The sequence below is a fragment of the Homalodisca vitripennis genome, chromosome X (assembly GCF_021130785.1).
Source record: "Homalodisca vitripennis isolate AUS2020 chromosome X, UT_GWSS_2.1, whole genome shotgun sequence".
NCBI lineage: Eukaryota > Metazoa > Arthropoda > Insecta > Hemiptera > Cicadellidae > Homalodisca > Homalodisca vitripennis.
In genome coordinates this window covers 151139543-151156039 of record NC_060215.1, presented here as the reverse complement: position 1 = coordinate 151156039, position 16497 = coordinate 151139543, and the positions used below count along the sequence as shown (strand labels likewise).

The 16497-nt window shown below is 33.6% G+C and overlaps 1 protein-coding gene across 2 annotated transcripts in view; it reads left to right on the top strand.

Annotated features, from left to right (window-relative positions):
- LOC124370023 (myotubularin-related protein 3-like) overlaps window positions 1–16497 on the top strand; it is an 82294-nt gene that overhangs the window by 61290 nt on the left and 4507 nt on the right. The window contains exons 11-15 of one of the 2 annotated variants that reach the window (XM_046828308.1): window positions 1625–1906; window positions 6691–6848; window positions 9423–9520; window positions 13654–13764; window positions 15540–15685. In XM_046828308.1, the coding sequence (XP_046684264.1) occupies window positions 1625–1906; window positions 6691–6848; window positions 9423–9520; window positions 13654–13764; window positions 15540–15685 (795 nt within the window). The remainder of the gene's footprint in view (window positions 1–1624; window positions 1907–6690; window positions 6849–9422; window positions 9521–13653; window positions 13765–15539; window positions 15686–16497) is intronic. The other variant, XM_046828309.1, reaches the window with a different exon arrangement.

The following is a 16497-nucleotide window of genomic DNA, read 5'->3' as shown; positions in this document are numbered from 1 at the left end:
AATGAGAATTAGTTGATAAACAATTTTTATACATTCATTTGGGCATCATTGTCTCAGGAGTTTTAGGGTGATCTGGAGTGATAATTGTACAGAAATTAGCTCTCATAGCTTGTGAACCGTACTTAACTGGAAGTTGGATATTCTTATAATTATGTTTTCTGTACATGAGGTACAATACAGTAGCTGTTTATTGTTTGTTCATTTACACATTGCCTGCTGTTCTCCTTGCTTGCTTCTAGGCTATGTTTTGTGAGCTTTTTGTATACTGTGTGTATGTAAACAACTGCTTTGCTTCTGTAAAATCTCGCTTGTCCTGTAATCCTGTAAATTGTTACATTTATCAATGCTAACCTCTCATACCCTGTCTTGCAATACCCGACACCTCCAATACCTAGCCTCGTGAGAAATATTAATGTTTTGAAACTAAGGAATGCCACACGACCTAGTTCGATTGCTTTTTTCGCACAAGTTGGCTGGTAGGGCTGGGGTGGGAGAAGGGCAGAAGAGGGATGGGAGTTTGTTTGCCCCCTTAAGACCATCTCGCCTGAGCTGTTTTTTAAATAATGACCTTGGTTAAACTGTGATATCAGTGCTGTTGTGGTAGCATCCAAATGTTCTCCGGGAACTGTTGTAGTTGTAGGATAGTTACTCTTTACTTGTTCAATAATTTAAAATTCAATTTTAAATATTGTACACTACTGAACGTTTAATATATTTGATAAAATAAATTTAGATTTATACTCTTTTGAATTGTGTTTTATTTTTACATATGCAACCAAAAAACTAAAAATATCCCATGCTTTGCTTCAGTTTTAAACTTAGATGTATCCTGTATTGAGAATTAAAATAAATTAACGTGAAACAGTTAAAGCGCAGTATTCAGCATTTTTATAAAATTTAATGCGTTCAAAAAGTTAACCACAACAGTATTAGAGTATAACTTACGCTCTTCATATTAAAATTCCATATCCGCTTTTATGATATCCGGCCTACCCTGTCACCACATTAGGTCAATTATAACACAGAAAATCATAACACAATCTTTTTCTGCAGATATAATATGACTGTGATTGGCATTAATGTATGTATTCTGCAAAATTTTGAAATTCTAAATGTACCTAGCTTACAATGTGACTTAAAATTACTTAATATGCAATGCTGTACAGTACACAAATACCAGCTCTTGAGCTGTACAACTACGTTGTATAGCTTAACATCTGCTGTGTATGTAATTTTGTATGTTTCTTCCTTGCTGCGCTTTTCTTGTAAATGCACAGACTTCGCTACTGGTCTTGCAATTAGTTTTCTTATTAACATCTAACTTGGTAAGTTTAGATTTTTTAAATATAAATACACATGTATTGGCTTTTTAGATTATTCTTTAATGCATGAATTAATTTTGCTTTACTGGTTTAAAACGCACGTACAAATTAAATTTTTTACTTTAATTTAAAAAGTTTGGATTCCTTGTTTAATCTCCTACCATGCAGTGGGCATGTCGTATTAGATATATACTGTAATAAATTTTAACTCTTGTGACCAAAAATTAAAAATTATTTGGTACTTGAACCGTTTACATTAAATTTTTTTCTCAAATATGAACCGTGATATTTTTAATTTACAGCGTTGAGGCAGAGTTTACTAATGGGGAAGACTTAAACGGCAACGGTGAGGAGCAAAACAACCACTTGGAGGAGAGTGACGTGGGAAAACACGCAGATTCTAAATTGGACGAAGATCTTGAAAATCAAGATCAGATCGATGAAATCTTAAGCACTGAACTGAACCAAGCGTTCTCCACAGTAACGTCACCGGACGAAGGGACTGATGAGGCGACCCATGACCAGGCAGGAGCTTCTGTGGAGAGCTCGACTGAGACTTTACTTCCGACCAATAACTCACCGGAGTAAGTGTTCACTAGGGCGACTGATATGTCAGCAGAATTCTACAATAGCTTTCTATTTGTAAATGTGTGTATACATATGCCATTCATTTACTAACTGCAAGTATTTAGATGATTTGAAAGGGAGGAGGGGGAATCGAGTCAATATAGGATGATGGTGGGAAGTTTTCCTTCCTTCTATCGAGGTACAATGGCTGATGTGATTATCTCACAATCTCCTTATTGTTCCTGTACCTCGGCCATCCCAAACCCTCCTCTATATATTCTGAATATTCTGTCAATTTATTAGCAGCGTAAAAGAGTTTTTAAATTTAGATTTACAGAAGTTTCCACCGTCATACTCTATGGAATGCCAACTGTATATCAGCCTTGGTAACTAAAGTCTTCTTTTTTCGTAATCAATCACATGGACCTGATCTGACCTCAGCTGCTCATACACTATAGATAACAATAATTGTTTCCAGGCACCCATTCTGATCAAAACATTAACGGATACAAATATAATCCTTGGAATGTATGTTGTCAATATTATCTTGTTCGTACATTGTATTGTATTTCTATATGTCATATCAATTTATTTTCTCATAGGTAATAGAACGTCTGTGTTTGCAGGAGAGTTTTAAATTTTCTCTTCATTTTCTGTTTCGTTTTGAGCACACTGTCCTACCAAACAAAAATGACAAACTGAATGATATAACTTTGTTGAATCACTTAATTATTATACTAACTTTTGTGCACTATGCTTCTAAAATAACCTCTCTTATTTCAATGTTTGTTGTTAAAAGCATCAATAATCCATAATGGGATTTAGTTTCCTGTAGCTAGATAGAAGATAGAATTGTACAGAACATTAGGATTTTGTCAGGTGGAAGAGAAGAGGATTCTGCAGTACATTAGGCTCTTTGAGTGACATTTGAAATATAATTAAATTTTGTACCATGACCACAATCGATAAATTTTAGGGTTTTCAACACCAAGTATAAGTGCGATATTGTTGGCTGTCTAAATTATCAATGTTACTCTAGGTCAGGTTGGGAATGGTGGCTTAAAAGTTTTAATTAATACTTTTTTTAAGAACCACAAGTACCTATCTACTATATCAAACCTATTCCGAAGTATTTGTTTATATTTTTTAGAAAAAAATATTTCACTTATATGAAATTAGGACTAAATTAGCATATGTTATTGTAAAAGTTTGAATCAGTAATTAGGTGGTTCTAATTCCAAATTATGAAATCAATTATTCTAGTAGAATATGACATCTTTTAAATTCTAGTTTTTAACCTTTTAATTTTGGCAGGTTTTTAGAGTTTAGATATATACTTTTTTATCCAAAAAAGCTATTTTTAACGTCTTTCATATATATTGTCCACTGTCATTTTCAACATCCGTGTCTGTGTCGGACAATTTCATGGTACAATAAACACTAGAAATAAAACCATAAAATACTCTACGATGGGTGACATGCAACAACACGTGGTAGCTGTCTGGACTGTGCGACTACAGCAAAATCACCGAGTTGCAAACGCTTGTGATAGAAGATCAAGGAAGTGCTGACATCTAGGAGAAAACGCCAGAACTACTTGCGTTACACGTGGTTGTCATAGAAATGCTTCTTGCACAATATTATGGCGGACAACAGAATAAAACAGGAACAGGTATGAACGTAATATATTATAAAAAACTGTGAAGGGGTAAAGACATTTTTAATTGATTCCATCATTAAACGTTTGAAGATAATTTTGTGTATAAAATCTTTACTGCATTTAGGTATTATGCACTCGATTCCATTTTCATAAATATTAAATGTCCTACATTTTTTATAAGTTCTTTTTCATGAATTGAAAATCACAGTTATCAGACTAACTGTAACAACATACTGTTGTGATACAATTGTTTATTATGTGTAGGCACATGAAAAGTTGAAAATGTATGAATTAACCATGAAGTGATCAAAGCAATCAAATTGTGCCACAACAATTCAAGAGCGGGCTACATTCTGTGCATAATCCAAACTGCAACATGCAATCTTATCCTTATAGTATAGCGTGCATATAAGTTAAATTAGGAATAGTTAGAAGCAATATTCTTGTCTTAACAAGTCCCACTTTAATTGAAAAGCCAGTCAGCAATAATGCGGCTTAAATTTTGTTTGTTTATATGTTGTTCTATTTTGAACTTGAAATTTGACCAGATTTGAAATTTAAGATACAGTCGACTCTCGATAATTCGAAATTGGCGGGACATGCAAAAAAATTCGAATTAGTGAGAGTTTTGAATTACCGAGAGTTTCGATTTATTGAGAGGAAAAGAAAACTATTCGAATTACCAAGAGTTTTTTTATTAAACACACAATGTCATACGGCAAACTAACAAAACTTAAAGAACATTAATTTCTAATGATTAATTGAAAAAATCTGTTATCTTTGATTGCTTTTTCTTGTTGATTCGTGCCTCATCGACGACCTTGTTTAACACAAATAGTGCGTCGAACACTTCCGGCCCAACTTCTGTCTGCAAAGAAAAGAAAGAAAACAACTGTCACAGCGTATTTCGTAACAAATGCCGAAAATTACGTAATTTGTTGGTTGTATTATAACTTATGACATACAGTATTTACATTGAAGTTTTAAACTAAACAAACAGCTGATTTTACAGCCCTAAGACCCTAAGGTTAATAAAAGTCTACGCTACTTTCGGACATCAAATTCAGTAAAAAAATGATGGATAAATTGCAGTGTGGAGAATATGGCATTTTTAAATCAGTTTAACAAATTGATAGGCTAACTACAGTAGTTTATTGCGATGCTTTTACCTGGAGAGAAAAATGGCGCAGCTTTTCTAAGGATGTGCTGGCTTCCTTCAGTGTGACAGGCGGGAACTCCTGGTCTTCCTCGTCGTTATCAACATCAGGTTGTTCTTCATCTTTAGCGGCCAAGATGTCAGCATCAGTAAGGGTTCCCCATACTGCAACTTCGTCATCAACTTGCACAAAATCTTCAAATGGAACATCTCCTATTACAGGGTGAGATTCCCAAGGTGTTGGCTGCACAACTTGAAGTTCTTCATCGGGTGTGTTAACACAGAATCCAGACTTACGAAAACAGTTAAATATTGTCGTTTGACTCACACTTTTCCACGCTTTTTCAACAATCAACATGGCTGTGAGAATATAGATGTTTGGAGTTTCATTACTGTCAATTCCATCCAGTAAAATCTTGACTATTTCATGTCTGTAAAATGCTTTGAAGTTTTGAATTATGCCTTGGTCTAGAGGCTGCAACTTGGATGTTGTATTTGGTGGAAAAAAGTGAAGTTTCACATTCGAGAGATTTGGAGGGTTGTTATGAACTGAACAGTTATCAAGGAATAAGAGGATTTCACGATTTTGTTTTTTCATGTCGCTGTTCAATGAATTTAAACACTCGTTAAACAACTCCGTTGTCATCCACGCCTTTTTGTTCGAGCGGTAGGTTACGGGAAATGACTGGATACCTTTAAAACACCTAGGTTTTGCTGCTTTCTCCAAGGGGAAGGGTCAAAATTTTCGGAACCATCCATGTTACCAGTCAACAGAAGAGTTAACCTTTCCTTGCTATGTTTCCCTCCGTGGCATTTCTCGTCTTTAAATGTAAATGTCTTGTCCGGCATGCATTTAAAGAATAAGCCGGTCTCGTCGGTGTTAAAAATGTTGTGTGGTTCATAACTTTCTGTTAAGCTGGACAACTCTGCACGCCAATCGAAACACACACTGTCGCTAACGCTAGCGCTTTCCCCACAAACCTTTTTAAAAAATATACCATTATGTTTTTTGAAATTAGTCAACCAGCCTTCGCTTGCTGCAAAGCTGTGGATGCCAAGCTCTTTAGCATATGCCTTTGCCTTTTCTTTTAAAAGCGAACCTCCAACAGAAACATTTTTATCTCTACACTGTCTAAGCCATGTGACTAAACACTCTTCTAATCTAGGATATTCACCTTTTGTCGTTCTTTTTCTTCCTGCTACGGAACTCACTTCAACTATTTTTTGTTTATTTTTTAGAATGGTAGACAAGGTACTCGCAGGGATTTGAAATGTTTTTGCAACTTCCGACTTCGCTTTACCACTTTCTACCGCCGCGATCACTTCTTTCTTTTCCGAAAGAGAAAGACATTTATATTTTTGCTTAGTAGCCATCACAACAAACACTTCTTACACCCAACAAACACGACTTCCACACAACACGGCGCAAACATAACCAACACTGCAAAGAGTATGCTCTGGGACACAGGATGCAAAGTTTCTTGTTATGACAGGAATAAGTTGAAATGCGTGTTTCCCACCGGCCGACTCTCAATTCGAATTACAAAGAGTTCTGTCGAGTGAACTTCGAATTACTGCGTGTTCTGTATCGGCCTAACCTCAATTCGTTTACGTCATTTCGAATTATAGAGAGTTCCGCCGACAAGACTTCGAATTACTGCGTGTTCAAAATTAGTCTGTCCTCTGCGGTAAGTTCGAAATACTGAGTGTATCAAAATGCATTGAAAAATTTCGAAATAGCGAGAGTTTTTCAAAGGCCCGGCCTTTCGTTCGAATTACCAAGAGTTTTGAATTATCGAGAGTCGGCTGTAGTTTCTTATGATTATTATGAACAACTTAAAGCTGTAAACAATCTTTTTTTTAAATTTAATTTTGAATTAGAATAACAAATTAATTTGAATCCAGGTATTAATTAAACTTGACGTATGTAATAAATAATGGAACACGGTTTTACAGATTATTGACATCAAAATTATGTGTTTCAGCATACCACTATCACTGGCCACTGACAATGATGGAGCGGCTGCAGTTCCAGTTTCAGCCTTAGCTCTAGTACCTGTCCCCGCTCGAGCTTTAGCTCTTATCCCAGCTCCAGCTCTAGCTTTAGTGCCGGCACCTACTCGACAACAAGACGCTGGCTGCAGTAAGTCTACATCATTCTTCTCATTTCAACATCAACCCCAACAGGTTTAGTGCTTCAATGCTTTTAGTGCATGGACAACCTTAAAGACAGTTTGCTGAGAAGAAAATACTGTTATAACAGTAAAACTTGTTAGGTTAAAAAATGTTAAAAACCAATAAACTGGGTATTTAAATAAGATCCATCTGATTTTGTATCTTATAAAAAATAATTATGATAGACCTGTAACTGGCAACTGCCGTATATACGGCAGCTAGGCTGCTTGCGTACAGGTAAGCAGACGTTTAGGAAATTGTGGTTATTATTTGCATAGTTTCCGTTTAAAACAGAGTATCAGTCAATAGCAGAATAATTGAGCTATCGATTGAAGTATACTATTACTCAAAACATCAAACTTATTCCTCTTTGTATGGTTAGAAGAAACGTCTTCTGTGAGCAGCTGTTTCGACTGTGACCACCTGACAAGGCCAGCTGTCTTATTAGTTACGTCTGCCATCCTTGTGTTTTGGTGTCTGCCTAATTGATTTATTTTGAGTTTACGTTTTGCTTTGTTTATTAGTAATATGGCTGATGAGGTCACACTCAATTGTAGGGACAAATCGAGTGATTAGTTGGATTGGAACCATCTCCTTATCAAGCTTCTTCAAGGTTAAATATTTTGTGAGTAAAAAACTGTAGTAACAATAATAAGCGAGTATTGTTATTCCTTGAGTTTTTCTGAAAACAATTATATATAATTAATAGGTCACATATAGGTATATATATATATACCTAAATAATTATATATATAATAGGTCACATATAGGTATTTAAAATATAATGATAATGGATTTTGAAAAAGTTCAAAATTGCTAAAAATGTTAACTTTTTTAAGTAAAAGCACTACAACTATATATTTTTGGTAATTATAAAATTATTCTTCTGTTGCATAATTTGGAATTTGAACTTTTCACACATATATGATGAGATAGTGTAAAGTGATAAAAAATTCTAAAAAATTCCTATCAATAATATTCAAACACCAAAATTATTTTGAATATAAGAAAATAATAATAAAAATAATTTATTATCATTTCTTATAATAAGTCATATAATAATAATTATATCACTGTTACTGGAATTATATCCACTGTAAAATACATTAGCAACTCTAGAATTATGTAGGTTTTCTTCTGTTACTATACACAATGTAAACAACTGGTCAGACAATCAAAACTAAAGATCCGTACAAATGACAGCAAACACCAATATAAAAAAAGAACAAATAGGTTAGCCAGCTGCTAACAATAAAATAGTTTGGTTAGCTGTTGCATTCAAATACTTAGAATGGACGTCCTATACAGTCCGGCAGGAACATGCCAAACTGAAGGAACAGCACAAGATCAAACGTAGACCTTGAAGTTTCTGTAAATAAAGATGATTTGACTTGGACCACGTAACTAGCACATATCTCGTAAATTAGTCCCGTAGGCAAACATGAACCAGTACGTTGTCTACGTGGGCGGATACACATACAACCAACATCCTGATGGAACAATGGGACTTCTCCTAAATCTGCGTGTTGGACATCAGACCAATCAGCTTGCATTTATAGGAAATGCATTATCTACTACTATCACATAGGCTCATATGGTTGTGTTATCCTTCACCTGATTTGTATCACCTACTGTTTTACATTTATTGATTTAATTTGTTGGTCTTATAAATAGTTGATACAACAAAGTTACAACTTTAATACTACTTAATTGTAGAGCTATTTCTTAATTTGTTTAGCAATACAAATTTATAATCTGTCTAATTTTCAAAACAAAAAATAACGTTTATTTTATTTTAAAAAATCAGGTAAAATTCATTTGTGTTATCAACTTAGCACTTATGGTCGAAAAATTAATTATGGTCGACCAGATGGCCTGCTATGAATATATAAGCTGTAACTTAATGCCGAACAAGTCAAATGCTTTCTTTATTCCTTTAATGTCATCCTGTCTTATATTTATTTATTAAGTTATTTTATTTATTGTCACAGAATAAATAATGTAAATTTTAGCCTAATGAATTTGGAATTCGTAATGAAGTTCTTTTGGTTTTTATGGTAATGGCATTGTCTACAGGGTGAGGCAGTAATCAGGATACAATACTCTATAATAATGTAATATAATAATATAATATAGTATAATATAATAATAATGGTGTAAGGAATCAGTGGTGTCTGGATTGGGGAGTCTGTAGATGAGGGTGCAATGTTTAAGAGCTAAGACAGCAGCGGCCGTCTTTAAATCCACCACCTTGGTTTTTGTTAGAATTTTTTTAATGGAAAGGAGTTCATATGCTGCGTAACCCTCCTCACTTCCAATTTTAAGTTCTACCCAAATCCAAGATGATGGATTTCAAGGTGGCCGCTGCTATCGTCTTAGCTCCTAAACATTGTGTCCTCGATACTAATGCTCAACCTGTATTTTTATAAACTAAAGTCATCATGATTGATTGCATGTTTAAGTGAATAATTTAACATATGATATTTGATCTCTCCATTCCATCTCTTGTGAGGATTTTAGGAGTTGATGTTGATGTTTGTAGGTCGGCAAGTTTCAACACTGTTGGACCCAGTGGACGGACTCACTTCACCCAAAGATCCTGTCCAGCAGAGACTCACCATGATGGTGCAAGAGCACAAGGTAACACTATAATAGATAACATTTTCAATAACTGTAATAATAGTACCAGTATATAGATTCTATGAAGTTTACGGCCCGTCTTCATGAACCCATAAGAACTTTATTTTGAAGGAAACTAGATTTTTCCGGGCATTTGCCATTGTTCAGTGATACAAAAAATCAGTAACACATTTTGGTATCGCTGAACGATGGTAAATGTCCGAAAAAATCCTGTTTCCTTCACAATCCTTCCATCATCAAAAACAGACTTCAAACAAAGAAATTTATTTTGAGGGCAGACCCTAGATGGTGACCTCTTTGTATTTGGAAGATAGGCTCCCTCAAATTACTATTTTTACAATTTTTGTACAGTAAAGTGTCTATTACTAACTAGTACAACTTAAATTATGTTAACAATAAAACAAACTCGTTTCGTTTATTCTACCTTTTATTGTAACTTAATCCATTGAGTGCCAAGTATTTATAGAGTGGGTGTACTGCAAAGGTCAGGTATTTTTCTAGTGAGTGCACCTTAAAGTGCCAACCCTTTTGAAGGTTTCAAAAAGTACACAGTTTGATTATTTAATAAGCTATCAACATATATTTTTTTTGAAAACTTTGCCTAATAAACATAAAATAACAAAGTTGCCATAAAATTAAATTTAGGAATATCAAAAATGGACTTACGTCAAAAAATTCCAAAATTTATTTAAATTTCATTTTTCAACCTAATTATCATTACCAAAAAAATCATATCCTTTTCTTTGTCCATATGTAAAGGGTATTCAATTGTCTATAAATCTTGAAAAATGTATATCATTATCTTCAATAATAAGTGAGTATACAACATTTAAGAAACTAATGCCACATTGCTTCTGGTAGCCATGTCAACAAAAAATGTTTACATGTGAGTTCTAGATTCATTTTTGTTAAAAGTCAATTGATCGGAAGCGTACTATAACAATTTATTTTGATAAGAATAGTTCTTCATAAACAATTTAATATAATATTAATTTTCAAATATAAACTTTTTGTGATTTTTTCCCTATATGTCCGGTAAAATCGGACGTTGGCATTTAAAAAATCTTGTTATTTCAGTTAAAATTCAGGAATAAGGGAATTTGCTTGTCTTTCAAAGTTTCTCAATCTAATTTTTATTTAAAATAAATGCAAATTTAACAGTGTGGTATTTATTGTAAAATAGAAAAATACAGCTTGTCTTTGATAAAACAAAGCAAACCACAAGAGAATGTATAACAAAAGCTCAGAAATTGTTTGTGTGAAACCTTACGGTTTTCAGTAAGAGAGGCTGACACTTTATACACTGAAATTGTTTTAATGACACAGCACCAAATGGTTTACTATTGTTTTTAGTTTTAATATTGTCTTCTATGAGTGGATGATCAGATAAATGGACATTGGTATTGGAAGGGGTTACACTTTGTTTTTGACCTGACATATAATCCAAGCACCATGAGGTACAGCCAGCCGCAGCAATCGATGTGAGGAGGTGGTGTTGTGTCGCCTGCGTTTAGGTCACACACTGCTGACTCACGGCTTCCTCATGAAAAGAGATAATCCTCCAGTCTGCGACACGTGTGACACTGCTGTAACAATGGATCATGTGCTTGTCGACTGCCCTCACTACACAAGATGCTGTCGTGTTCTTGATCTGCCAGCTTCGTCAACTGATCTCCTTGGCGACAACGAGGCTATTATTGGGAGGTTTTTCGTTTTCTTAAACGAAACCTCCCTTTAGGTCGAATATAGTTTTGTTTTTATAATTGATTAAGTATATTTTGTTATTTTTTACGCAAATTTTATCTTGGATTTACCCTTGTTATTTAGTTTTTAATGTTTGTTTCCCCAGTTCGTTAGACTGACAAGTACAACCAGTATGGCCCGTTTACAGCAATGCCTGTAGTAATGTTTTCATTTTATTTGTACTGTTATTTAGTATTTATCCCCTTGTTATTTGGTTTTTAATAAATGCCAGAGTGGCCCATTTACAGTCAATTTGGCAATAACATTGTTGAGTTTGGTACATTGCTATTTATTACATGTGTTACCTTTATAATTTAAATTTTAACTATTGTCAGAGTGGCCCATCTGCAGTCATCCAGATAGCATGATTAAATGACAACGCTACAACAGTCGGCAGACATGTGTACAGAGGCCATTGATAACCTTGTGTTAAATGTTATGGCCCTACAAAAAAAAAAAAAAAAAAAAAAAAAAAAAAAAAAGTGCTTGGTGACCTCTGTTTGACCCACAACCTCTTGACCTCTGCCATTCATCAGTTTCATTAATGAATACAGGAGTGATTTCTTGTATTCTATAGCATACTATAGCTACCACAGCATACCGATAGCTAATAATCCACGGTTTATTTAAAAATGTGAACATTTGTGTTTGACTTACAACTGTGGTTGACTTGGTGCTTTCATGGGTCATTTATCTGAGGTGTGCCAATAACTTGCAAGTAATTTACACCATTTAAATGGGGAACTTGTGTAATGGCTCCTGTTGGATTTAGCAATGCTCTCAGGTGAAATGGTGGAGACGACATGTGGGTTATCTGGTTCGCATCAAGGGTAGCTCCAAAAGAAGAGACATTTCCATTCAGTAGAAAGATCCAATTCGCTCAAGAGAGTACCTTAATATCAGTACTTTTGAATTTTATAACGGCTAACTGATAAAATAAAGTCTTGGGCTTGTTCTCTGCAACGGGAGTTGCCATCAAACAGTAATATTCCAATGAATTTAACAATTAGGAGATTCAGCTAGATAGATTTTAAGCCAAACAGATCAATATTGAGCATGGGGACAGAACTTGTCCTAAAACAGAACGTAATGTACTGAACAGAAAGCAATTTGAATAATCGCAAAAATAAATTTCAGAGAATCCTGCAAACAAGCTTTCAAACAATTGCAACTGTTGACTCTGCTGAGTCTCTACATTTTGCAAACAATTCTGTTCTATAAGTCAAGATGTGCCCTGATGAGGGGTCGAGATATACATGATTATGGTAACTTTGGTATTTTTGGTAACATTGACTATTGATAGTTTGTTAAGATTGTTATTATAAATGTTATTGAAAATGAATTCCAAATATAATTAAGGTAACTTATATATATTTATTTATTTGTTGTTCTTTGAATGATTTTATCTTAAATTTAAACATGTTTTTGGGTATATTGTTATTGAGTTAAATTATGCATATTTTATATTTGTTTCTTCTGTTTGTTGTTGTTATTGTTATCCTTGAGTATTTATTTATTGTTGTTAGAAGTAATTTTTTTTAATAAATGTTAATTAATTATTGCTATTGTTTTTCTTGGGAAATTTTGGTATGTTAATTTTAAATTTGTATTTATCAGTTTTTATATTGCAACTGCATTATTGGTGAGATGTTTACTCTAGTAATATAACTGCATGGACTTGACCACAAATTAATTTAAAGCATAGAATTAGTAATTAGTATATTTAGTGAAATGCAGACAAACCCAGTACGGTTTGTGCATTTATGAATAAAATGATTTGTAATTGTTGTTATTTCAAAGAATAAATAAATTTAAAAACAAATAAAAAAATGAGACCAGAGGCAGAGACAGCTACCGAACTGAGACACAGAACGGTTAATTTATACACACTTGTCTTCATAGGCTGGTGTTCATTTAATCACCAGATTGCCAAATTCCATCCAAAGTGCCCTAACGCCCAAAGCGTTAAAAATTCGCCTCAAATGCTGTTTAGCATCAAAGGCATTTTATAATGTCAGCGAATTAATGGCATACAACTGGGACACTGATCATTTACAAGACTGACCCCGACGTTGGAAGTGGATAGAATTGGCATATGAATGGGACTGAAAAAATGCAAAAACTGTATGTAAGAGTGGATATTGTGGTATAAATGACAAAATTATTTAAATTTCTAGACTTTGCTATACATCTTAACACGTTTTTGCAATAAACAATTTGACTTTGACTTTGAATGAATGTTTCCCTTCTGTTATGGCCTTGCAAGCCTGTACTTGCTTGAACGTGACATTTTTAGGATCGAACCACATGTTTTAGTAATAGTAATATTTTTTACAAATTTGGTTTATAGTACATTGCAAAATAGTAAATTGAATCTTAATTTGTAACAGGCCAGAGAGCTAGCCTTGGAGCGAGAGCTACATGCCACAAGATTGGCTTTACTTCAACAGGTCTGCCACCAGTGCAACAACACTGGAGCTCAGGAGAGACCAGATGATGATGTGAGTAGACCATTATGTTTGTTCTAACTCACATAAAACTAAAAGATATGAATAAAAGCAAATAAGAGCAGAAAAATTAAACGCTATATATAAAACATTATATTTTAACCAACCATAAATATTTAGTAACTTTATTACTGTTCTTTTGTTTTTAAACATAAAACCAATTTTAAGAAGTTTAAATTTATGGATTGTTTCAAAATGTTTTATACATCTTGTACATTATTATACAGCTTTCATTTTGATTTTAGTTTATTCTGGTTGAATTGGTGGAATAAAATTCAGTTTTTAATACACAATAAGAAAATTGTCACATTAAATTCTTACAAATAGTTCATAGGCACAAGTATTGAAGCGATCATTCGATAATTATAAAATAGGCTCTCTATTATTATTAGTTTTGGTTGGAATTTGGTTTGGTAATTAGTAGAACGAGTCAATTATTGTATAGTTTACAGCCTTGAGTACATTGTACCACTACATCGTTCTACTCTGTGAACTTCATTTATTTCAGTAATGAAATAGCTTAATTCTTGTAGTAGAAATTTTGTAGTAATACTATTAGTAATGAACTTCACCTCACTTTTGCTTAAAAAAAAAAAATGCTTTACTGCTTTTGCTGTACAAAAAATTTAATTTGTGTTCGCTACATTTTCAAATAAACCACAAGATAATTCAAAGCTTTCGACGATTGATCGTTGCAGTGAATTTTATGTACAATTGCTAATTTTCCTTTACATATTCAAAGTTATTGTTGATTAGTCGTGAAATTTGTTATAGTGGGGCACCACACACAATATCATCAGATAAAGTCTAAAATTTAGAATTTTGTTGTAACACTTAATAAGTAGATAAAGTAGTAAAGTTCTAGGAAGCCTTAATCCTGAAACCAGTGAATATGAGACATCAGGTGTTTTAGTCATGGTCTACAGGCAGCACCCTATGGGTTTTAACCCTTTTTACTGTACAAGAGGCCCAAATCTACTCACTGGCCAAACGCTCTCTCCCATATAACTGGTCCAACCGGCCTGCCATTTATAACTACGCAATATGGTAGTTTCTTGTCAAGTGTTGCACTCTAGATGTGATACTGGGAACTATTTCGACTAGTAGGTAGTTGCAGAACATTTCCCTGTTTTTTTTTTTTATTTCTCTTGCTTGTTTACGTTCTCTTAAGATGGCGAGTTCAAGTTGTAAAATTAGTTGCAGCAAAATAGATCGTGAATTAGAAATTTTGTATGAATTTTTTTTTTGCTGAGCAGCCGATTCATTCAACTGTTATTATTCCACCAAACAGAGTTTTAATTATTTATTTTTTCATGTTGGTGGATATCTGAATGTCACTCAGATTTGTTTACAATAATAAGTTTTTAACGATTGTCATTTGAATTGTATACTTACTCAGACCAGAATTTTCTTTACTTTCAAAATGAAACCCTTTTTGTATTTATTTGAAACTATTTGTGTTATATTTTTTTGTGTAAATAATAAATATTTTTTTTATGTGAATGTGTTATTAATGTTTGGTCTGGTTCTCTTTCTTCCAGTCCAATCCTGAAAACACTCCCAATTCTAGGGTAACATCAGGTCTTTATTTTTCCCGTTGCTACTGTAGCATCTTGTAAGGAGGCTGCAGTAACCTAGTAGAATAAGTATCGTTGGTAAGTGGCAATTACGTAATTATTTACATCAAATACAAATTTTTTCATTTTCTTTAAAAAAAAAATCATAGGATACGGATGAAATCAAAGGTTGACGTGCGTATCGCGTTGTAGGGCTCAGTGTGCAGTACGGAGGTGTCCTGGGAGGCTGTGGAGGAGCAGGAGGTGTTACCGACTCTATGGGTGCCAGATCACGCTGTTTCTCATTGTATGGGCTGTCACAACCAGTTCTGGCTCGGTCGCAGAAAACATCACTGCAGGTAACCGTCATGTTAACAGTGTTTTACGAGTTATATGGAGTTTTTAAATACATAGTGTCCCACGAAGAGGTTTAAATGTTTGATTTTATATTACTTGGCATTTATGTACCGAACATTTTCAAACTCTACACAATTAATAAAGTACGTTTTAAAAATAGTCTGTGAAAATTAAAGCTCCCTAACAATTGTAGAAACAAAATGGTGACATATTGAAAATTTTACTGTTTTGTTTCCTATTCTGTATCATTTCTTGAATTACTTGATTTGATTACTGCGTTGCAGTTTTAAAGAACAGCTGTTTAATAAAGCTCATTAGCTGTTTGATTGAAGAATATTGCTTGTGCTTTAAAAACATAACTTAACCTCCTCCATTACAGTTTTACTGATATTAAAGTTCGAGAAATGGTTTTTAATGTTGAACATAAAGTGAAGTGTTGTGCAGGGGCTACTGCTTTTGGCAACATTACAGAAGCAACTAATTTCAGGTTGCCTACCCAGGAGTTGAACCACCTAGCAATCCAACAATAACTAAGTGGAAAAATCTTTTGATCTCATTCAAAAATCATTCGCGAATACCACAGAATTTCTTTGTAAGAGCTTACAATTAATTTTTTAAGTGATGTTATCAGTGTGTCGTTGTGGATGGATTACAGTTCAAACAATTGTGGACTGTAATAAAAGTTTTTGAATAGGTTATGTTCTAATTTTCAGATTGAAATGCTTTACTTCTCTACAATATTACAACAAATAATTTTACAAAACCAAAATACTGTTTTTTTACTATTTTTAAAGTATAATTTTTCAAAATACCA